Below are 15,892 nucleotides of genomic sequence, written 5' to 3'. Positions count from 1 at the left end.
TCATTAAAATAAACTAAAAAAAAGTATAGAGTCATAAAACATATAGTATGACAAAAAAAAGTCATAAAGAGTCATAGTATATTATGTTGTACACTAAAAAGTCAAAGTATAATTTATCATATAAAAAGGCATTGTACAGTATGGTATAAAATATGACCCAAAAAGTAATAAAAAGTCATGGAATAGTATGTCATGAAAAGTCAAATAGTAATTTGTAAAATGTCATCAAAAAGTTAAAAAAAAAAGTATGTAATAAAAAAGTCACAGTATGTTATAAAAAAGTATAGTGTGTAATAAAAAAAAAAGTCATAGTATAGTCATTTAAAAAGTGTTCAAAAAATGTCATCGTATCTCATAAAAAGTCAGTATGTTGACGTTTCCTGTGCAGCCCTCAATCATATGCTGACTCCCTAAAATTCTACTCAGTCATCAAAAATTTGAGAACTCATTTCGACCACAGGAGGCTGAAGCGCACTAATAACCCATGTTCTAAACAGCATTCATTTCTCCATGCACTTTAAAGACCAGGTACATACATTGTGTGTTAGCAAGTTGTGTAACACCACTGTCATGTCTTTCTTTTGGCTAAAAATGCATATTAATCAGCACTAATCTGCTGTTAGCATTAGCTACACTGATATTAATCATTAGCTGGCTAGCTAGTGAGTGCAAAACATATTGTTCATGGCTAACCAACAGCTGCAACTCAGGTTAAGTTACAGTAAACTAACATTAGTTATGCAGTCGACTTAATCTTATAATCAGACTGGAACCCAATATTTCGACTGGATATTGAATAATTATTGTGATTTATGTGGATTCTGTCTACATAAAAATATTCTGGACAGACATTGGACATTATATACGGAGGAGGACTGAGCACATAAATGAAAAGAAGACATACATTTTCTTTGTTTTGAAAACAATGAGATGGACAAAGATTTTTTATTTTCTTTGTACAACTGGTTTTAATAATGGGGAAATTTCACATACATAAAAAGAAATGCACTGACTCCAATTGTTTTGACACTTTTTTCATGGTCTGTCTGAATATGGCATAAAAATACGAAGGAAATGAAACATATTTTTGTTAAATATGGTATATGCACATAGTTTAATTACTTTATTCATTAATTCATTCAGTATCCGTAACCGCTTATCCTATTCAGGGTCGCTAGAAGCTGGAGCTTATCCCAGTTTGTTGTGAATAAGTCCTGTTCAAATAGAATAGGAGAGAAATAAACAAACAAAACAAAAATCATACAATCAGATCAAAATCTGCAGCCCGTCTGGGGACCAATGAGATTACCAGTAAAATCGAGTCATCATTCCTACAGGAGCCTGCCAGGGACATAAACTCCTTTGTTGTACATTTAAGTTAATGGAAGAGCCACATTTAGAATATAAATATTTTTATAATCACTGATGTGTTTGTGATTTTGACTGAAACATATGCCTGCTGCCTTGTTATTGGAAAAAATCATCTACACTCACAGTGATTTATAAGTGCAACAGTTCAGTCAGATAGACCTCAGTGGGCATTCATTTGTCTTTTATTCTTCAAGCCTTGCATCACACAAATTTTCAGTCGGTTTCAAAGTGAATTTTTCATTCTTAATAGTTTGTGTAACATGTTGCTGACTATTTTAATAAGGCTTCTATTACAGTGGCCCTGAGAGCTAAACACACTGCAAGTAGAGAAAACACACCACATTGAAACAATCAATATAAAAACACACTGTACGTGCTTTGTCATATTGATAAAGATGTGTTTTCTAATTTGCATGTGTTTAACTATTTGCATGCATTGAGCTCTCAGACCCACAGCGATACTTAGTAATCCAAACAATTCATATTGGCCTCACTTTTAATATTGAAGTTATATTGCTTTATGCAGATTCTTTTTCTGTTTCAGTTGTGTTATTATATTTAATATTGTTTACTGTGCTGATCATTGCTTCCTTCCGCTGCAACAGTCCCGCTGTGTTACAGTTTCATGATGGAAGATTACGACTTAAATTGAAGGTAAACAGCAATTTCCTTTAAGATCAATTCTCTGTAATGATTTAACATGTTCCCAAACTTTTTAAATAAATACAACAATTCAACTGTTGCTGTCCCACCCTCGCTGTACTGCCTTCAGCCTGCACAGTCTGAGATTAAATTAAAACATGTCGAGACATTAACAACAGTTATAAAACACGTTAGGGTTACTACATGCTCATGAAATGAAAGATTCCATGATTTCCCCCTTTTGTTATACTCACCCTCCAAATAACCAATAAGAGTTCTTGAGGACAGATGTTAACTCTTGCACAGCACTGATGGTGAAAGTTTTCTGGTATGAAAGTAGCTCTGTTAAATGCTGACCCAGATGTTTGTGTACAGGACAGTTCAGTTGTGTGCAGCTCAACCTGAGTCCAGTTAAAATTGTCTTTATCTGAATGGCAATCTACCCATCAATCTACTCATTACAGTTGTTGTGGCGTGCAAGGTCACAGTATGTCCATGGGAAGTCTCAAGCGCTATTGATTCAATAAACCAGACTGTGAGCTGTGCCAGGTATGTAAGCCTTCTCCAATGAGAGTCCCTCACTGTGGATGAATCTTGTATAAAGTATATCCTTCCACAGGGATGAGCGCTACTGTCAGCAGTGACCTTGGCCTTTTTCAAATAAGATGTGTCAGGCTTTGCTGTAAACCACTGCTTCACACACAAACCCTCTGTGCTGCAATGGATACTCTCCCCCCTTCAGCAGTGGATCTCGTAAGCGATCTGCGAGTCCATGAACAGGCCTGTGTGATTAAGAAACATCCCCTCTGCCTCTGATGTGATCACAGGCTCGGCCTCCCCTCCCTCCCCTGCCATTCTCCTCATGGTCCGTATGTCGCCCTCCTGCTGCTGTTGCTGCTTTTTGTTGGGGGCCAGAGTGGGACTCATGGTCTGGCCCGGCCCCGAGGAGAGGGTGTGGCTGGAGGTGTCAGATGGAGCAGGGCAACCCAGGTTAGTGGTGGAGACAGCTGTGGGTGGAGCCGGAGGCAGCACAGGCTTGGCCCTGTTGAGGACGTACATCTCATGGCCACGCTCGTCACGGTACTCCTCCAGCTGGGCAAAGGTAGTGGGGCCGTCAGAATAGTCATTCACGTACAGGATGCTCTCCTCCTGCATGTTAAAATTCACCTTCATCACTTTCAGGGTACAGCATATACAATGTCATAGATAAATTAGAGGTTTTAATTTTTCACAACTGTACTGAATGGCACACATTTTGAGTGTAATCAGAGGAGCAAGATGGCGCCATGGTTGACAGCCTCTGTGTAGCATTCCCTGTGACTACTCCTGTTTTTGTTCATTTGTTTGTTCAGCTCTCCCCCTCTGGTTACATTAAGCTGAGGGGATTTTCTGAACATCTGACAATTCACTTGTCAAACTTTTCACCTATTTTCCCCCAACCAGAAGTTTTGCAGAGCTTTTAGTTGAAAGTGCAGCAGCTCTCACTGGGATTGGTGAGAGACACCAACTGGGGAAATGTGCCGGAGTGCAGCTGAACTTCAAAAGTAGGAATTTCAAACTCCACTCTTGTCAATATATCTGCTGCATGTCCACTCTCTGAGCAATGAAATGGATGAACTGATGCTATACACATACTTCTGTCAAATACTTGGCCAACAAAACTGATTTTGATTCTGGAGGTAAGATGCTCGAATTACATTGCAATGCCAAGTCAGGAGGTGCTAATCCATGAAGAGTTTTGTGGTAAAAAGTTCATGCAATGCATACATACATCAAGTTATTTCACTAACCATACAGTATTTGTAATGGTGTACCTCAGGGTTCTGTGTTACGTCCGCTGTTATTTTCCATTATATGACATATCATTATATCATTTACTGTATATGTCGACGACACAGTGACATATTGTGCTGGCTCAACAATAACAGAGACTGTGGCCAATCTGCAAACTGTCTTTAACGTTATCGAGATTCAGCTTTCACCACTTCAGCTTGTACTATTGGTCTTGAATTCTGTCTCCCTGTCTTTTTTATCCCCTGGCAGCCCAGAACAGAGATCGACAAGGGCTTAAAGTGCTCTGTTAAAGCACTTGAGTGTTTTTTTTCTCAATTCATCTCATCATATTTTTTTTAATCCACTGCTGAAAAAGTTTCTGATTGTGCTTCTCTAATCCGTGGCACTTCTCAAGGTTAAATACTGAGTCTAATTTTCAGTTCAGCTTATCATTTATTGCTCACAATCTTGGAACCCATCCACTATTGGTCTGACAACAATAAACCTCTGAGGGCAATGGCCAATATTTCGAGGATTTTAGTGTAACCACTGGGTATCTGGGCCAAGCTTTCTCTTCTGTGCACCAGTCATTTCAGCTAATCTCTATAAACAGATACAAACATTTTTAAAAAAAGCTAATAAAAAGCTAAATCGTTGGCAGGCGATAGCCGTGGGAGACGTTCTGAGATTGCATTTCAACCACAGTGTTCTGCCTCTTTTGCTCTCCACTCGGACCTGCCACTCTAACTTGATTGGTCAATAGTACTCAGACTACAAACGGACTATAATTGGAAACCACAACACTTCCAATACCAAAACCTTGTCCTGCTGCGTACAGATTCTGCATACACAAGACTAACTCTGACTTATTATTCTCTCCTTGCTCTGATTTGTTCTTATTCTTTTAACAATCCTTATTCGTCTTGGATTTAAATGATTATTTAACTACTTGTTATTGACTTTTTCTGTTTGTTTCTGTAACTGAATCACTTTGTAACCTTGGTTTTGAAAAGTGCTAAATAAAGTTTCACGTACTTACTAGTCTGCAAATGTATAGGGTGGGCATTTGAATTCAGCCACACACAGACTGGTGTTGTAGTTTGTACTGGCTGCCATTAGATGTTACCAAAGGGTCCATATTACTTATTGTTTTTTGAAATCTGTAAGTTTTTTTTTTACTTTACGGACTTCTACTTCGCAGCAGTTTATTGTCAGATACATTAGCTCCAAATGAGAGGTTTAGAGTTTTAATTTACAGGATTATTTTACCTCCAAATGACCACTTATATGAATCACTTACTTAATGCTGAGAAGATTCTTAATGAATTGAAGTCATAGGGGACCACGCTTAACAACAGCAAAACATCCATTTACAAACACTCACACAACTTAGTTGTATCCATGTCTTATTTATCCAGTCGTATGTTCAGTACTTCCCAAACAGACAGCCCTCTCCAATGGGGAACTGAACTGACAGTGAAACTTATCTCTGATGGCTGACCTAGCTGAACACAAGAGCTGCGGGTCTACCATTGCCTCAATTGGTAGTTTGTGTTTTGTGTGACTTTGGTGTTTAAAAGGGTGACTTCAGATTCAGCAGCTTCACAAGATGACACAAAAAGTTGACATGTGGAGGCAGCAGTAGACCAGCAGCTCCCGTTTTTAGCATGTAAAATTACTGTTTTTTTACAGTTTTCTTCACAAATTCAATGCCACATGGGGTGTGTAATATAGAAATGATCATGTCAGGAAACAATTGTTTGGTGTGCTGCTGGTGTGCTGTTCCAAAACACATATCCACCTCAAACAGTTCCTCTTCAGGTCGGACATTTAAACATTATTTGTTGCTAATTCAAAAAACGCACCATTTATTTATGCAGACAAAAAGACACACACCTTCTCAGCTCCATCCGCTTCCTTCTCTCGTTGATGATGTCGGCTGTAGATCATGGCGACCAGCAGCAGAGCGGTCAGAGCCAGCAGGGAGATGCCCACAGCGATGGCAGTCTGAGTGGCAGCTCCCAGAGCACTGAAGGCCATGCTGCCCAGAGCGTACAGGGGCTCCCGGCTCACATCTGAGCCCATAGCAGGACCATGGCTCCTCAGCCTGGGCCAAGCAGGCGAGTATGGCGAGGACACTTGGGACCACGAGGCCCAGATGGAGGAGGAAGATGAGGAAGAGGAAGTGGATGAGTTGATGGCGAGCTGAAAGGTCACCCTGGCCACGCCGCCTGCGTTCCAGGCTTCGCACTCATAAAAACCTGCGTGAGCCACAGTCACATTACTGAGGAACAGCATGCCACTGCCGGTGTCGGGGTCAAAGCGCTCACCCTCATTCTTCTGCAGACTGACTCTGCCTTCCCCTGAAGGCTCCTCTGCTCCACCCACTCCACCTCCTGCAGCACCTAGCTCCTGAACCAAGCCTCTGGGAGAGAGCACCACTTTGCCCTGGGATGCCTTCCTCCAGGTCACCTGGAAGGGCATTCATTGTGTTATGATCAGTTGGTTTGCTAACAAGGTTAACATTGCATAAATAATTTAAAAAATCTGACAGAGGGAGGACATGTTTGGGATCGTAAACCTGAGCCATTAAATTAGTAGCAAGAGAGCAGTGCGTGGGATTGTTGAAATACAGAGGAACAGCAGAGCTTCGGCTCATCAGGTAGCTGTGTTTACTGTGTATAGTCTCTATTGATAGTCACTATTTGAAATAAAGATGCTGAGTGGGGCAAGGTTGGGTCTCTGAGGAGGCAAAACTGCTTGCTCTAAACCTGAGAGAGATCTGATCATGTTTAAGAACTGAAGAAATGAATATCATCATGAACTTAACAAATTTGAAGGCTACCTATTTTGCAAACAGTACCTGTATAAAATCAGTGAGACTTCCCAAACATAGCAAGCGACTGAAAGCCATCTTTGTGAACTGGAAACAATCCTGAGCAGAGTTAGCTCTGCACTCAGAGCACTGTGCAATCATCCTACTCTCAGCTGCTCTTCAAAATCTCTATTCTCTACTTCACTCCACAGAAAGTGAAGTGAAAACTGCCTTCGAGCAGAATAAAAAGCGACATTTTGACGCAGCATGAGCTCATACAGAACTCAAGAGAAAGTGGAAGGAAGATTTGTCCTTCATATTATAAAGACTGACAGTCTGCTTGCATTCAGAATGCTTTAAGTGAAAATAAGCTGTATGGGTGTACTTCAGTATAGATAAGGAGCCAAGTGGACGGCTGCAGAGAAATGGGTGTTTATGGACCAGTCAGGAGACACCTGGTGGGGGCCCTGGCACCCCCACAAAGTCTTCGGGTGGCACACCAAAACCAAGAGCCATAACTTTATAGGGTTTATAGACTAAATGAAAGCTATGCCAATATAGGAATTAAGGAATCACAGGATAAAGTCTGTTTATCTGATGTTAATAGACTAATACCAACATGTGTTCGGCAATTCATTGAACTTTAAATAGGCTGGTTGTTCTTTTCCTTAAAAAGACAAATAAACAGCTTTAATACACTGATTGTAAGGAACAAAACTTTTACTAGGAACAAGCTCCTCAAGTTTAGGGAGGAACCCATTTTCATTTAAACATTTTGAGGTCAGAATTCCAGGGACACCTTTGAAAATGGTTATGACAGTCGTTCTATAGCCAAAACTTAGCCTAACTCTGGATCATTATTTAGCCCCCTTACCCACAAGCAATGCCAGCATGGTTGGTACCAAGATACCACTACTTAAGAAGCTTAAAAAAGTCATGGTCCAACCGGCCCCCTAGATGACCCCACCATGCCTGGCTCAGGGATACGAGGATTTCATTGTGGTTTATGGGCATATCAACATATATGAAATAGCAGGGAGCGTGAACACATGAGACGTCAGAAGTTATCATCAGAACCTCCAAATCAATTCTAAAAGCTGCAGGGAGCCGGTGAAGGGAGGCAAGGCTGGAGGCGGTGTGTTTTTCTTTTCAGACTATTGCTTTAGAGTGGATGGTAGAGTTTTTGATAAACTGAAGATGGAACCTTGACAGAGGGAACTGCTGCTGTTAAACACATTTCTCTTCTATTTAGAGAAGCCTCTCTGCAATTTAAAAGTATGCATAAAATGAAGCACAATCAAATCTTCCCACACAGAAATAACAGGTGCTGTTAAAGGCCACATTTTCTTTCTACATCACTAATTTCCAACACAACTGCATATTTGCTGCATCTTAATGACGACTGACTGTGATAGATTCAGTTTTTTTTTTTTAAATTTGGATTTCATCATATGACAAAGATGTTGTAAGCTCAAAGTCCACTCAGTTTTCAATCACATTTCAAGGTCTTTTTTAAGTGAATGGAGCTGGCTCAGGTGTCATCATCATGATCTAAATGATCTAAATGTGGACTTTTGATTACGTTGACAATAACGCTATCTCTGCCTATGCTGTGGTCTTCACAGTCACCAGATCTCAACCCAGCTGATCACCTGTGGGGGATTCTGTGAGACAGTGCTCTCTATCACCGCCACTTAAACACCTAATGAGGGATTATCTCTTGGGAGATAGTTGTTGATCCCTCCTGTACAGCTCCACAGAGAGTCTATGACGAGAAGCACTAAAGCTGCTCTGGAGGCTCATGGTGTAGCATCTTACCTACAGACTATGTTGGGTTTTACTTTCATTTGTCACCCAGCCATCTGGAACTCATTTGGTGACAGTGATGGAGTCATAACTAACACAGTTCAAAATCATCTGGTTTAATAAATGGGTTTGGCGTATTTCAGCCTTTGATTGATATCTGAATGTCTGCCATGTGAAGCTCTTTGGGCTGGACATTTGTATGAAATGTGCTATATAAATAAAGTTGAGGTGAGTTGATATAGGAGTTCTTTCACATCCATCACTCTGAAGCGAGTGAGTAATCTTTTGGTGATGACAGACTGCTGCTAGATTATTTTGGATGCCGAAGCACACCAATGTCGCAGAAACAGCTGGAAGTTATTCTTATTCACTTAAAGTACCCCTACCTGTGGCCGAGGGTAACCAGAGGCGTGGCAGGACACCCTGAGGCTCTCTCCCAGGCGCACAGCCAGCCTCCTGGGCTCCAGCTGCACCAGTGGAGGGATACACACCAAGCTGTTGAGGGGTACCTCCACCAGGCTGAGGTGGGAGAGACGCGGCGGCTCGGTACAGACCAGTCGACGCTCTGCAGAGCTGAGCAGACGCTGGCCTTCCTCGTCAATCCAGCTCCTCAGCCAGTGGAGAGCACAGTCACAGCGCCATGGGTTGTCTAGAGCAGAGCAGAGGACAGGAGGTTAGGTTGACCCCTTTGACATTACAGAGTACTAAAATACAATGTTTTGTGATGAGAAAATAAGGTGTGTGTATAAGGTATAGGGAAAATATTTATGTATTTGACAGGAGTTGGTTTTGGTTTTGGACTGACTTTCATAAAATTAATTTTTAAAAAGATTACATAACCAGTGTTCAGTCCAGAGAAGTCTGCCTGCCTGGTTGAGTTTATATGAACCACATTTCTTTAATTTAACCCTTAAATTGGTGGGATGTGGAGGTTACCGTGGTAACTAGCTCCTTTAGGAGCAGCTGACTTATAACTCAATATACTGTATGTGATTATGCAAAAACAACAGTTTGCAGTTTTGAGAAACGTAGAAACACAAATATGACAAACGTTCCTCAGGATGGCAACATGTCTGCCAGTAACCCAGTCTCACCTGTGATGCGCAGCACCTGCAGGCTGACCAGAGGTCGCAGGGATGCAGGGCCGATGGTGTGAAGATTATTCCTGCTCAAGTCCAGCAGAGCCAGAGAAGTCAAACCAACTAGAGCCTGGTCTGCTAACATCTCTATACTGTTGTGCTGCAGATGGAGCTCCTGCAGACGCTGCAGAGACACAGAGGGAATGCATACATATCATCTATGGAGCCTTATATAAGGACCAAGAAAATTGAGCTCTATATTAAGTTTGTTGAGATGTGTTAAAGTGCTCTAACGTGCCTTACCTGTAAGCCACGGAAGGTGTAGTCCTGCAGGCGTGTGATGTCATTTCCCGCCAGGTAAAGAATGCGGAGATGTTCGAGTCCCTGAAACATGTCAGCTGTCACCAGGTGGACCCGGTTCCCGTTCAGAGCCAGCTCCAGCAACTGTCCCTGGTGCTGGAAAGATCCAGGCTCCACTGCTGAGATTGTGTTGTTCTAGAAGGAGAGGAAGACGAGAGGGTGACCAAACAAAAACCTTCACCGCTTGTTATTGTCCAGGAACTGCAGCTTCTACTGCTGATACTGATTTTGCACTATATTAAAATGAGCTTTTGGTGCTGTTTCTTCTGTTTTGTTCATTTCCTGTCTGAACAGACATTTTAATTTGTTATATTGTGCTTAGTATATATTTTTCACCCACTGTGGACTAGTGGGTACACAGGCTTTGCAGAGTGGGCTGCCTGGACTGAGTGTTAATTAAGTGTTATAATGTTATAATATATGGTCTTACTGGTGATCAATGCAATTATCTGCTAATATGTTTTTATTTTATTTTATTTCATTCGGTAACACCTTGAGTAAGCATATGGGTTTTTTTTTGTTTTTGGGGTATTTTTAAAATATTAATTTCCCAAAATAATAACATTTTTGGTTCACGGTATACTAATATTATAATATTACAACTTAATTCTCGGCATATTTTTAGATTATATTGTTAATTACGACAGATAAATAAATATTCTTAATGATATCAATATTATTACGCCCTATTATTAGCTGATTCAGGGACATTCTGTGTGTGAGACATCAAACATGCTGCATGCTTATGGATCACTTGCTGCATCAAACACTTTGTCATGTCAGAGAAACTTCCTCTGTTGCATTGAAACACTTTTTTGGCCATAATTACACTGTGTTATCTGTGACTGAGTCACCCTTGTGAGTACATAATATATAATAAATACAATATATAAATGCATACATGGTTTAACTGGTGACAGTTGGTCCAAACTTTTAAGGAATCAGTAACAATTCATTAGTCAATTTAGAACCAATTCTTTATATCCAAACATGTTGGTGTGTGTATGTATATGTGTGTGTTACCTGCAGATACAAGTAGTGCAGGTGCCTCAGCATAGTGAGGTCCTGTCGACGAATCTGACCAATCACGTTGTCCTGGAGGAAGATGGTCTGGAGCAAGAGAAGACAAGATGAAGGGAGAGTTTTGGGCAGTATAAGTGAATTATGACTGTTTATTATTGGTTCTTTAATTCTAGTATCAATCAAGACTGATGTGCAGTAATGTCCTGGTTCTTCCATGACGCTACCTGTGTGGATGGAGGAACGTGTTTGGGGATGTCCCTCAGGCCGGTGGAGCCACACTCCACGGTGAGGCTGTAGCAGCGACAGCTCACAGGGCAGGAAGGAGATGCTCGACAAGGAGTGTGGAGGGACAGGAAGAGCACGGAGAGAAGAAGCACCAAAAACACAGCCATCACACCAACAGATGGGACTGAGGATGAGGAGAGAACAGCAAATACACAGGTCAGTCATGATCAACGCTGTGCATTAAAAACTGAGCTCAGCTATTTTCACTGATTGAGGCTAAAGAACAAGCAGAGTGGTTGATCCAAAGACAAGACTGCGCATGTGATCATGAAATCATGAGTGTAGCAGCTTAGAGAGGAAACAGCCAGTCTCTCCTACAAAAACATAGCTTGACAACTATCCATTGTATGAGTTGTTTTGACTACTCAATATATCCATACTTAGAAAAACCACTTAAATAATAACTATAGATCTCCCTGAACAAGTTGTCTGTATTTGAACCCACAGGCACATGTTTGCAAACAGCAAATTTGAGTTACCTTTGAAGTCTTGAGCCGTACAACTGCATCTCAGTGCAGTACATAATATAGGAGGGAGCCTTATCAGCAATGTTCTGCTATGTTTCTATGTGAATATTCTGAATACTGGACAATACAAACTTTGTTTAGCTCGTGGAACTGACTCATTTCAATGGAAATCTGCACAAAAACGTCGTCAAAGCTATCTGACTGGATAAATACCTCTTGAGGTAAAGGTAACATTTGGGTGAAGCAACCCTAATGTTGCTTTTTGCTTTGTTTTGCAAAAGTGTACGGAAACTTTTAGTGAAAAGGCTGACATAAATGTCTCAGCTGAAACTCTCATTAGCACTGCTGTTATACACAGGCTGACTCTGCACCTTTGACTAAATGCTGGTGTTCTGCCAGAGTGTTTGTTGAATTAATGGAAACATGCTGTCTGTTTGCATTCAGCTGCTGTCCAGCTTTTCTGCACAGTCCTTTTTCAGAAGCTTATTCTGCCCAGGAAGAACATTAGGTTTAAACCATTTATCTTTACAGTGTGCAAGGTTATGTCAAGGTTATTAATGAGTCAAAATATCAACAACCAAATTGCTGTGGTTAATGTGTGACTATGGCAAAAGAACAACTTGATTACAGTTAGGGAAAGATCATGTTTGGGCTTAAAATACCCGAATTTGGCAGCACTATCTGAGCTAGAAATGCTGCAATGTCTTGCTAAAAAACACCAAAACACAAGTGTTGATATGACACGTATTGACACATATAAATGTTACATATCTGTGGTTTGCAGAAAAATGTACATTCATGCTGACATTTTCTTCCCGGCTGAAATCAAACCTGTTTTCAGTGGAAATGTTTTGTGCCTGCTCAGGGAGACCAGAGTGAAATGCAGCCAAGACTCAGTGAAGAGTATTTTATGAGATCTAGCAGAAATCAAAAAATTGGAAGGAGCCCCTCGAAACCACACACTTATGTTCATACAGTCTTATCAGGAGCAGTGATGTGAAAATCAGTCAAATGTTTGCACGAGAAGAGAAACCGGATTTAAATGACTGTAGGTGCTCTACACTGTGGATCTGTTCATGTCAGGTGTAAGACTACAGCAGCATTGTGTCCATGTTGAAATCATCATTGACTAAATAACTGAGACAGTTTCACTTTGTCAGAGGGCAAATGTCATCCTGTCATATATCCACTAATTTCTCCCTTAATGGGATTTAAATTAACACAAAGGTTCACAGATCTGGTTCGTTACTTTGAACATATTTGCATATACTTAAGTCTTTTTTAAATACATGTAAAATATAGCTCTGTCTGGAAACCCTTAGACAATACACACACAGATCTGACAGGGCTCAAGCTCGGTAAACAGTGCAGTGAGATTTTAGTATCAGGGTGCAGAAAATTCCTCCCTGTCTGTGAAAGAATGAATCCTATCAAGCTCGAAGTGAAGTGTGTGTAACAGCAGCTCCACAGAGGATTATGTCTTTAAAGAGGAATGCACTCGTTGTAACAATCCAGGTACCGATGACACACCACTACAAGTTAAAGCTCTTCTGGATATTCATCTCAGTGAATATCCAAAAGAATCTCATTGAATCACTGTCACCATAGGAACCATCCATGCCAAGAGGTATTGACTTTCGTCACCAAGGCCTTTTCTTTGTTTCTTTTGGAGTTGGACGCCTGCACAGCGTCTCTCACTAAAGGGTTCTGCTGCTGACTGCCTGAGACACATTTCTCTATAGGGGCTGTTATTATTTGATTCAAGTGAGTGCTCAAACCTACGGCATCCTTTCAACAAATCAATGGCATTTGATTACTTTCAGTTATGTCTAAAGTCGGACTGATGCGCAGCAGTAGCTCTAAACAGGATGCCCCCTACAAATAAAACATAAAGCTCGATGAGCAATATGAAATACTGTGTCATTAATCATAAAAGCACTAAAACATTCCTGAATCACAACAGCAGAAACAAAGGAAAGGTCTCATTTGAAAAAAAAAAAGAAGGTAACGATGTGATACAAGTATTGACAGGGGCATACAAACTTACGCCCTCCAAAATAGTCTCCAAATTGTTTAAGAGTTTACAAAAATGTAATGGAAGGAATACTTTGTATGTGTAATCGAAATGGGAAGCAGAGCTGAATATTAATCTGTCAGGAGATGAGTGGCATTCCATCTGTAGCACGCAGCAAACTTCCACCAGCTCTAAAAGATGGAGAGAATTTGGCTGGAAGGATATAATTTGATTTTTTTATCACACCATATACAAAATACAAACAATCAGGTAAACAACGGCACTGCTGGAGACTCTATGGGCAGGTGAATGCCTACCACACATATATATTCTGGTCACGTATAAAACTACAAACATTCTGGGATGGGATCATTCTGATTCTTGACAGAGTTTTAGGTCACAAGACCCCAAGGGACCCACGAATTGTGTACTCAGGATTAATACCTGAGGATAATATTCATGAGAAGGACACTTATCTGTTCAAAATCCTTACACTGGCAGAGGAACTATTTTCAATGGAAAAATGGAAAAAGTGACCTTTCACCTGAGGACTAAAGCAAGGACACATGTGCAGTGCTAGGATAAATGGACAGACTATGAGAGAAATTAGGTGTTTTGTAAATTGAATAATTTAAAAAAATCAATAAATATGAAATTAAAAAAAAATATATATAGTTTTATAAATTATTTTAAATTTGTTATTGCTTTATTTCTACTCATTTTAGTTTTCTTATTTTGCTAATTTATCTGCATGCCAAATACAGTGACCACTTTATTAGGTACACCTGCACAGTCTAATGCAACCCAACAGCATTGCCACAAACTCTACTTTTATCATGTCTTTTAATGTTTTTTATTTATTTATTGTTATAGTACTGACATTATAGTTAGGGGCAGTGGTGTACTAGACTGAGTTCCTAATATTCTGCTCCTCGATGTATGTAAATAATTAAGACACAAAATTAGAAACACCTTTCAATATAATGTAGTCCAGTAGCCTACAACACCACTGCTCTATAAAATATTTATAGCAGAATAAAGGTACAAAGGTAGAATTTTTGGCAGAGTAGTTGTATTGAATTGCAATAGATTGCACAGGTGTAGCTACCTAATAAAGTGGCTATTGAGTGTATGCAGTTTTAATGTCTTTTGAATTTGGAGTTAACTAATGTAATTATTGCAAATATTAACTCTGATGTTTGGGATCATCTGCTAATTTTTGCTTATCTTATTCTGTGTTTCTACATTATTTATATTTTTGGCATTAATTTATAGTTCCTCAAATGTTTAAAGAATCTAATTCTGGGCAGGGCCCTGTAAAGGCTAGGTGCAGCCCTGCAGGTAGAATAAACACAGCCATCACTGGCACTGACTGATATGAACATGCAGCACAATAAAGCCATGTGTGTTTGGATCTCAGTTAAAATGCAGTACTGTAGTCATGTCATCCTGAGAGCTGGAGCAGCTGACTGTCCAGCGGTGCTGCAGGCCACCTTGACAGATGAGCCCACAACAGACAATAACAGTAAATGATATCTGATCCCAGCTTTGAACATGCCCATCTGTACATACATGATCTCAGGGCAGGAAACACAAACAGCAGAACAACAGCCTTTCAGATGCATCTGTACACACACATCAGGAGGAATATTTCCAACGACGTTTTATTCTTGTTTCATACCTCAGTAAGAAAGGATGGAGGAGACTCCGACAGCCTGCCCTGCACGACGCCTTCTTATTCCCTCTGACTTGTACGATCCTAATTATACAGGTTTATTTTCGTTGCTGGGGATGCAGCTCCGGGCACCTGAAAGCAGAACAGCAGCTGATGGATGTTTCCACAGTGCGCAGAGCACCGCGGGCCCGTCGCATCCTCCGCTCAGAGGAGCCGATGGAGACAGAAGGAGATCAGGTGGAGCCTCAAACAACAACGGCAGGCCGGACGGGACAATCTGCGGCACGGTGTGTTAACCGTGGTGAAACGGATCAGGCGTCTCTGTTAAATCCAGCATCCAGCTGTTCACTCACTCGGCTCTCCCAGTGCACCCTCTCATCCAATTAGTCCACGCCGCTGCTCCTGGGGACCACAGTCAAGTCAGGCTCCGCCAGCATCAGGACAAGCACTTCCGCCCACAGTTATTCACAATAAAAGCCTCATCACAAAATATATCACATCTATATCTGCTGCTATTCAGTGACTAAAGAGCCAGCTGCTGTCACACCCTCAACCAAACACTGCAGCTGTGCAGTCAGACAT

General features: G+C 40.8%; 1 protein-coding gene across 2 annotated transcripts; it reads right to left on the bottom strand.

Annotated features, from left to right (window-relative positions):
- Window positions 1-929: 929 nt before the first annotated feature.
- LOC126396628 (leucine-rich repeat-containing protein 24-like) lies at window positions 930-15,711 on the bottom strand. 2 transcript variants are annotated; one of them, XM_050054855.1, is made up of 8 exons: window positions 15,317-15,711; window positions 11,094-11,278; window positions 10,870-10,956; window positions 9,790-9,981; window positions 9,502-9,670; window positions 8,794-9,056; window positions 5,683-6,258; window positions 930-3,162 (listed from the first exon to the last, which is right to left on the bottom strand). In XM_050054855.1, exons 2-8 carry the CDS (start codon window positions 11,259-11,261, stop codon window positions 2,752-2,754), a joined length of 1,866 nt encoding a protein of 621 aa, XP_049910812.1. In that variant the 5' UTR covers window positions 11,262-11,278; window positions 15,317-15,711; the 3' UTR covers window positions 930-2,751. The 2 variants fall into 2 exon arrangements, with proteins under 2 accessions (XP_049910812.1, XP_049910813.1); XM_050054856.1 differs by having other exon boundaries at window positions 930-3,105.
- Window positions 15,712-15,892: the final 181 nt, after the last annotated feature.

This window comes from Epinephelus moara, chromosome 10, assembly GCF_006386435.1.
Source record: "Epinephelus moara isolate mb chromosome 10, YSFRI_EMoa_1.0, whole genome shotgun sequence".
Taxonomy (NCBI): Eukaryota; Metazoa; Chordata; class Actinopteri; order Perciformes; family Serranidae; genus Epinephelus; species Epinephelus moara.
This window is presented reverse-complemented; position numbering and strand designations above follow the sequence as displayed.

What these genes read in the sequence shown, in the direction of transcription:
- LOC126396628 (XM_050054855.1), bottom strand. Translation starts at nt 11,261, where the DNA reads ATGGCTGTGTTTTTGGTGCTTCTTCTCTCCGTGCTCTTCCTGTCCCTC. An exon ending in GCAGGTGCTGCGCATCACAG is followed by an intron (nt 9,057 to 9,501) that starts GTGAGACTGGGT and finishes GCTCTGCTCTAG; the next exon opens with ACAACCCATGGCGCTGTGAC. An exon ending in AAGCGGATGGAGCTGAGAAG is followed by an intron (nt 3,163 to 5,682) that starts GTGTGTGTCTTT and finishes TTTAACATGCAG; the next exon opens with GAGGAGAGCATCCTGTACGT.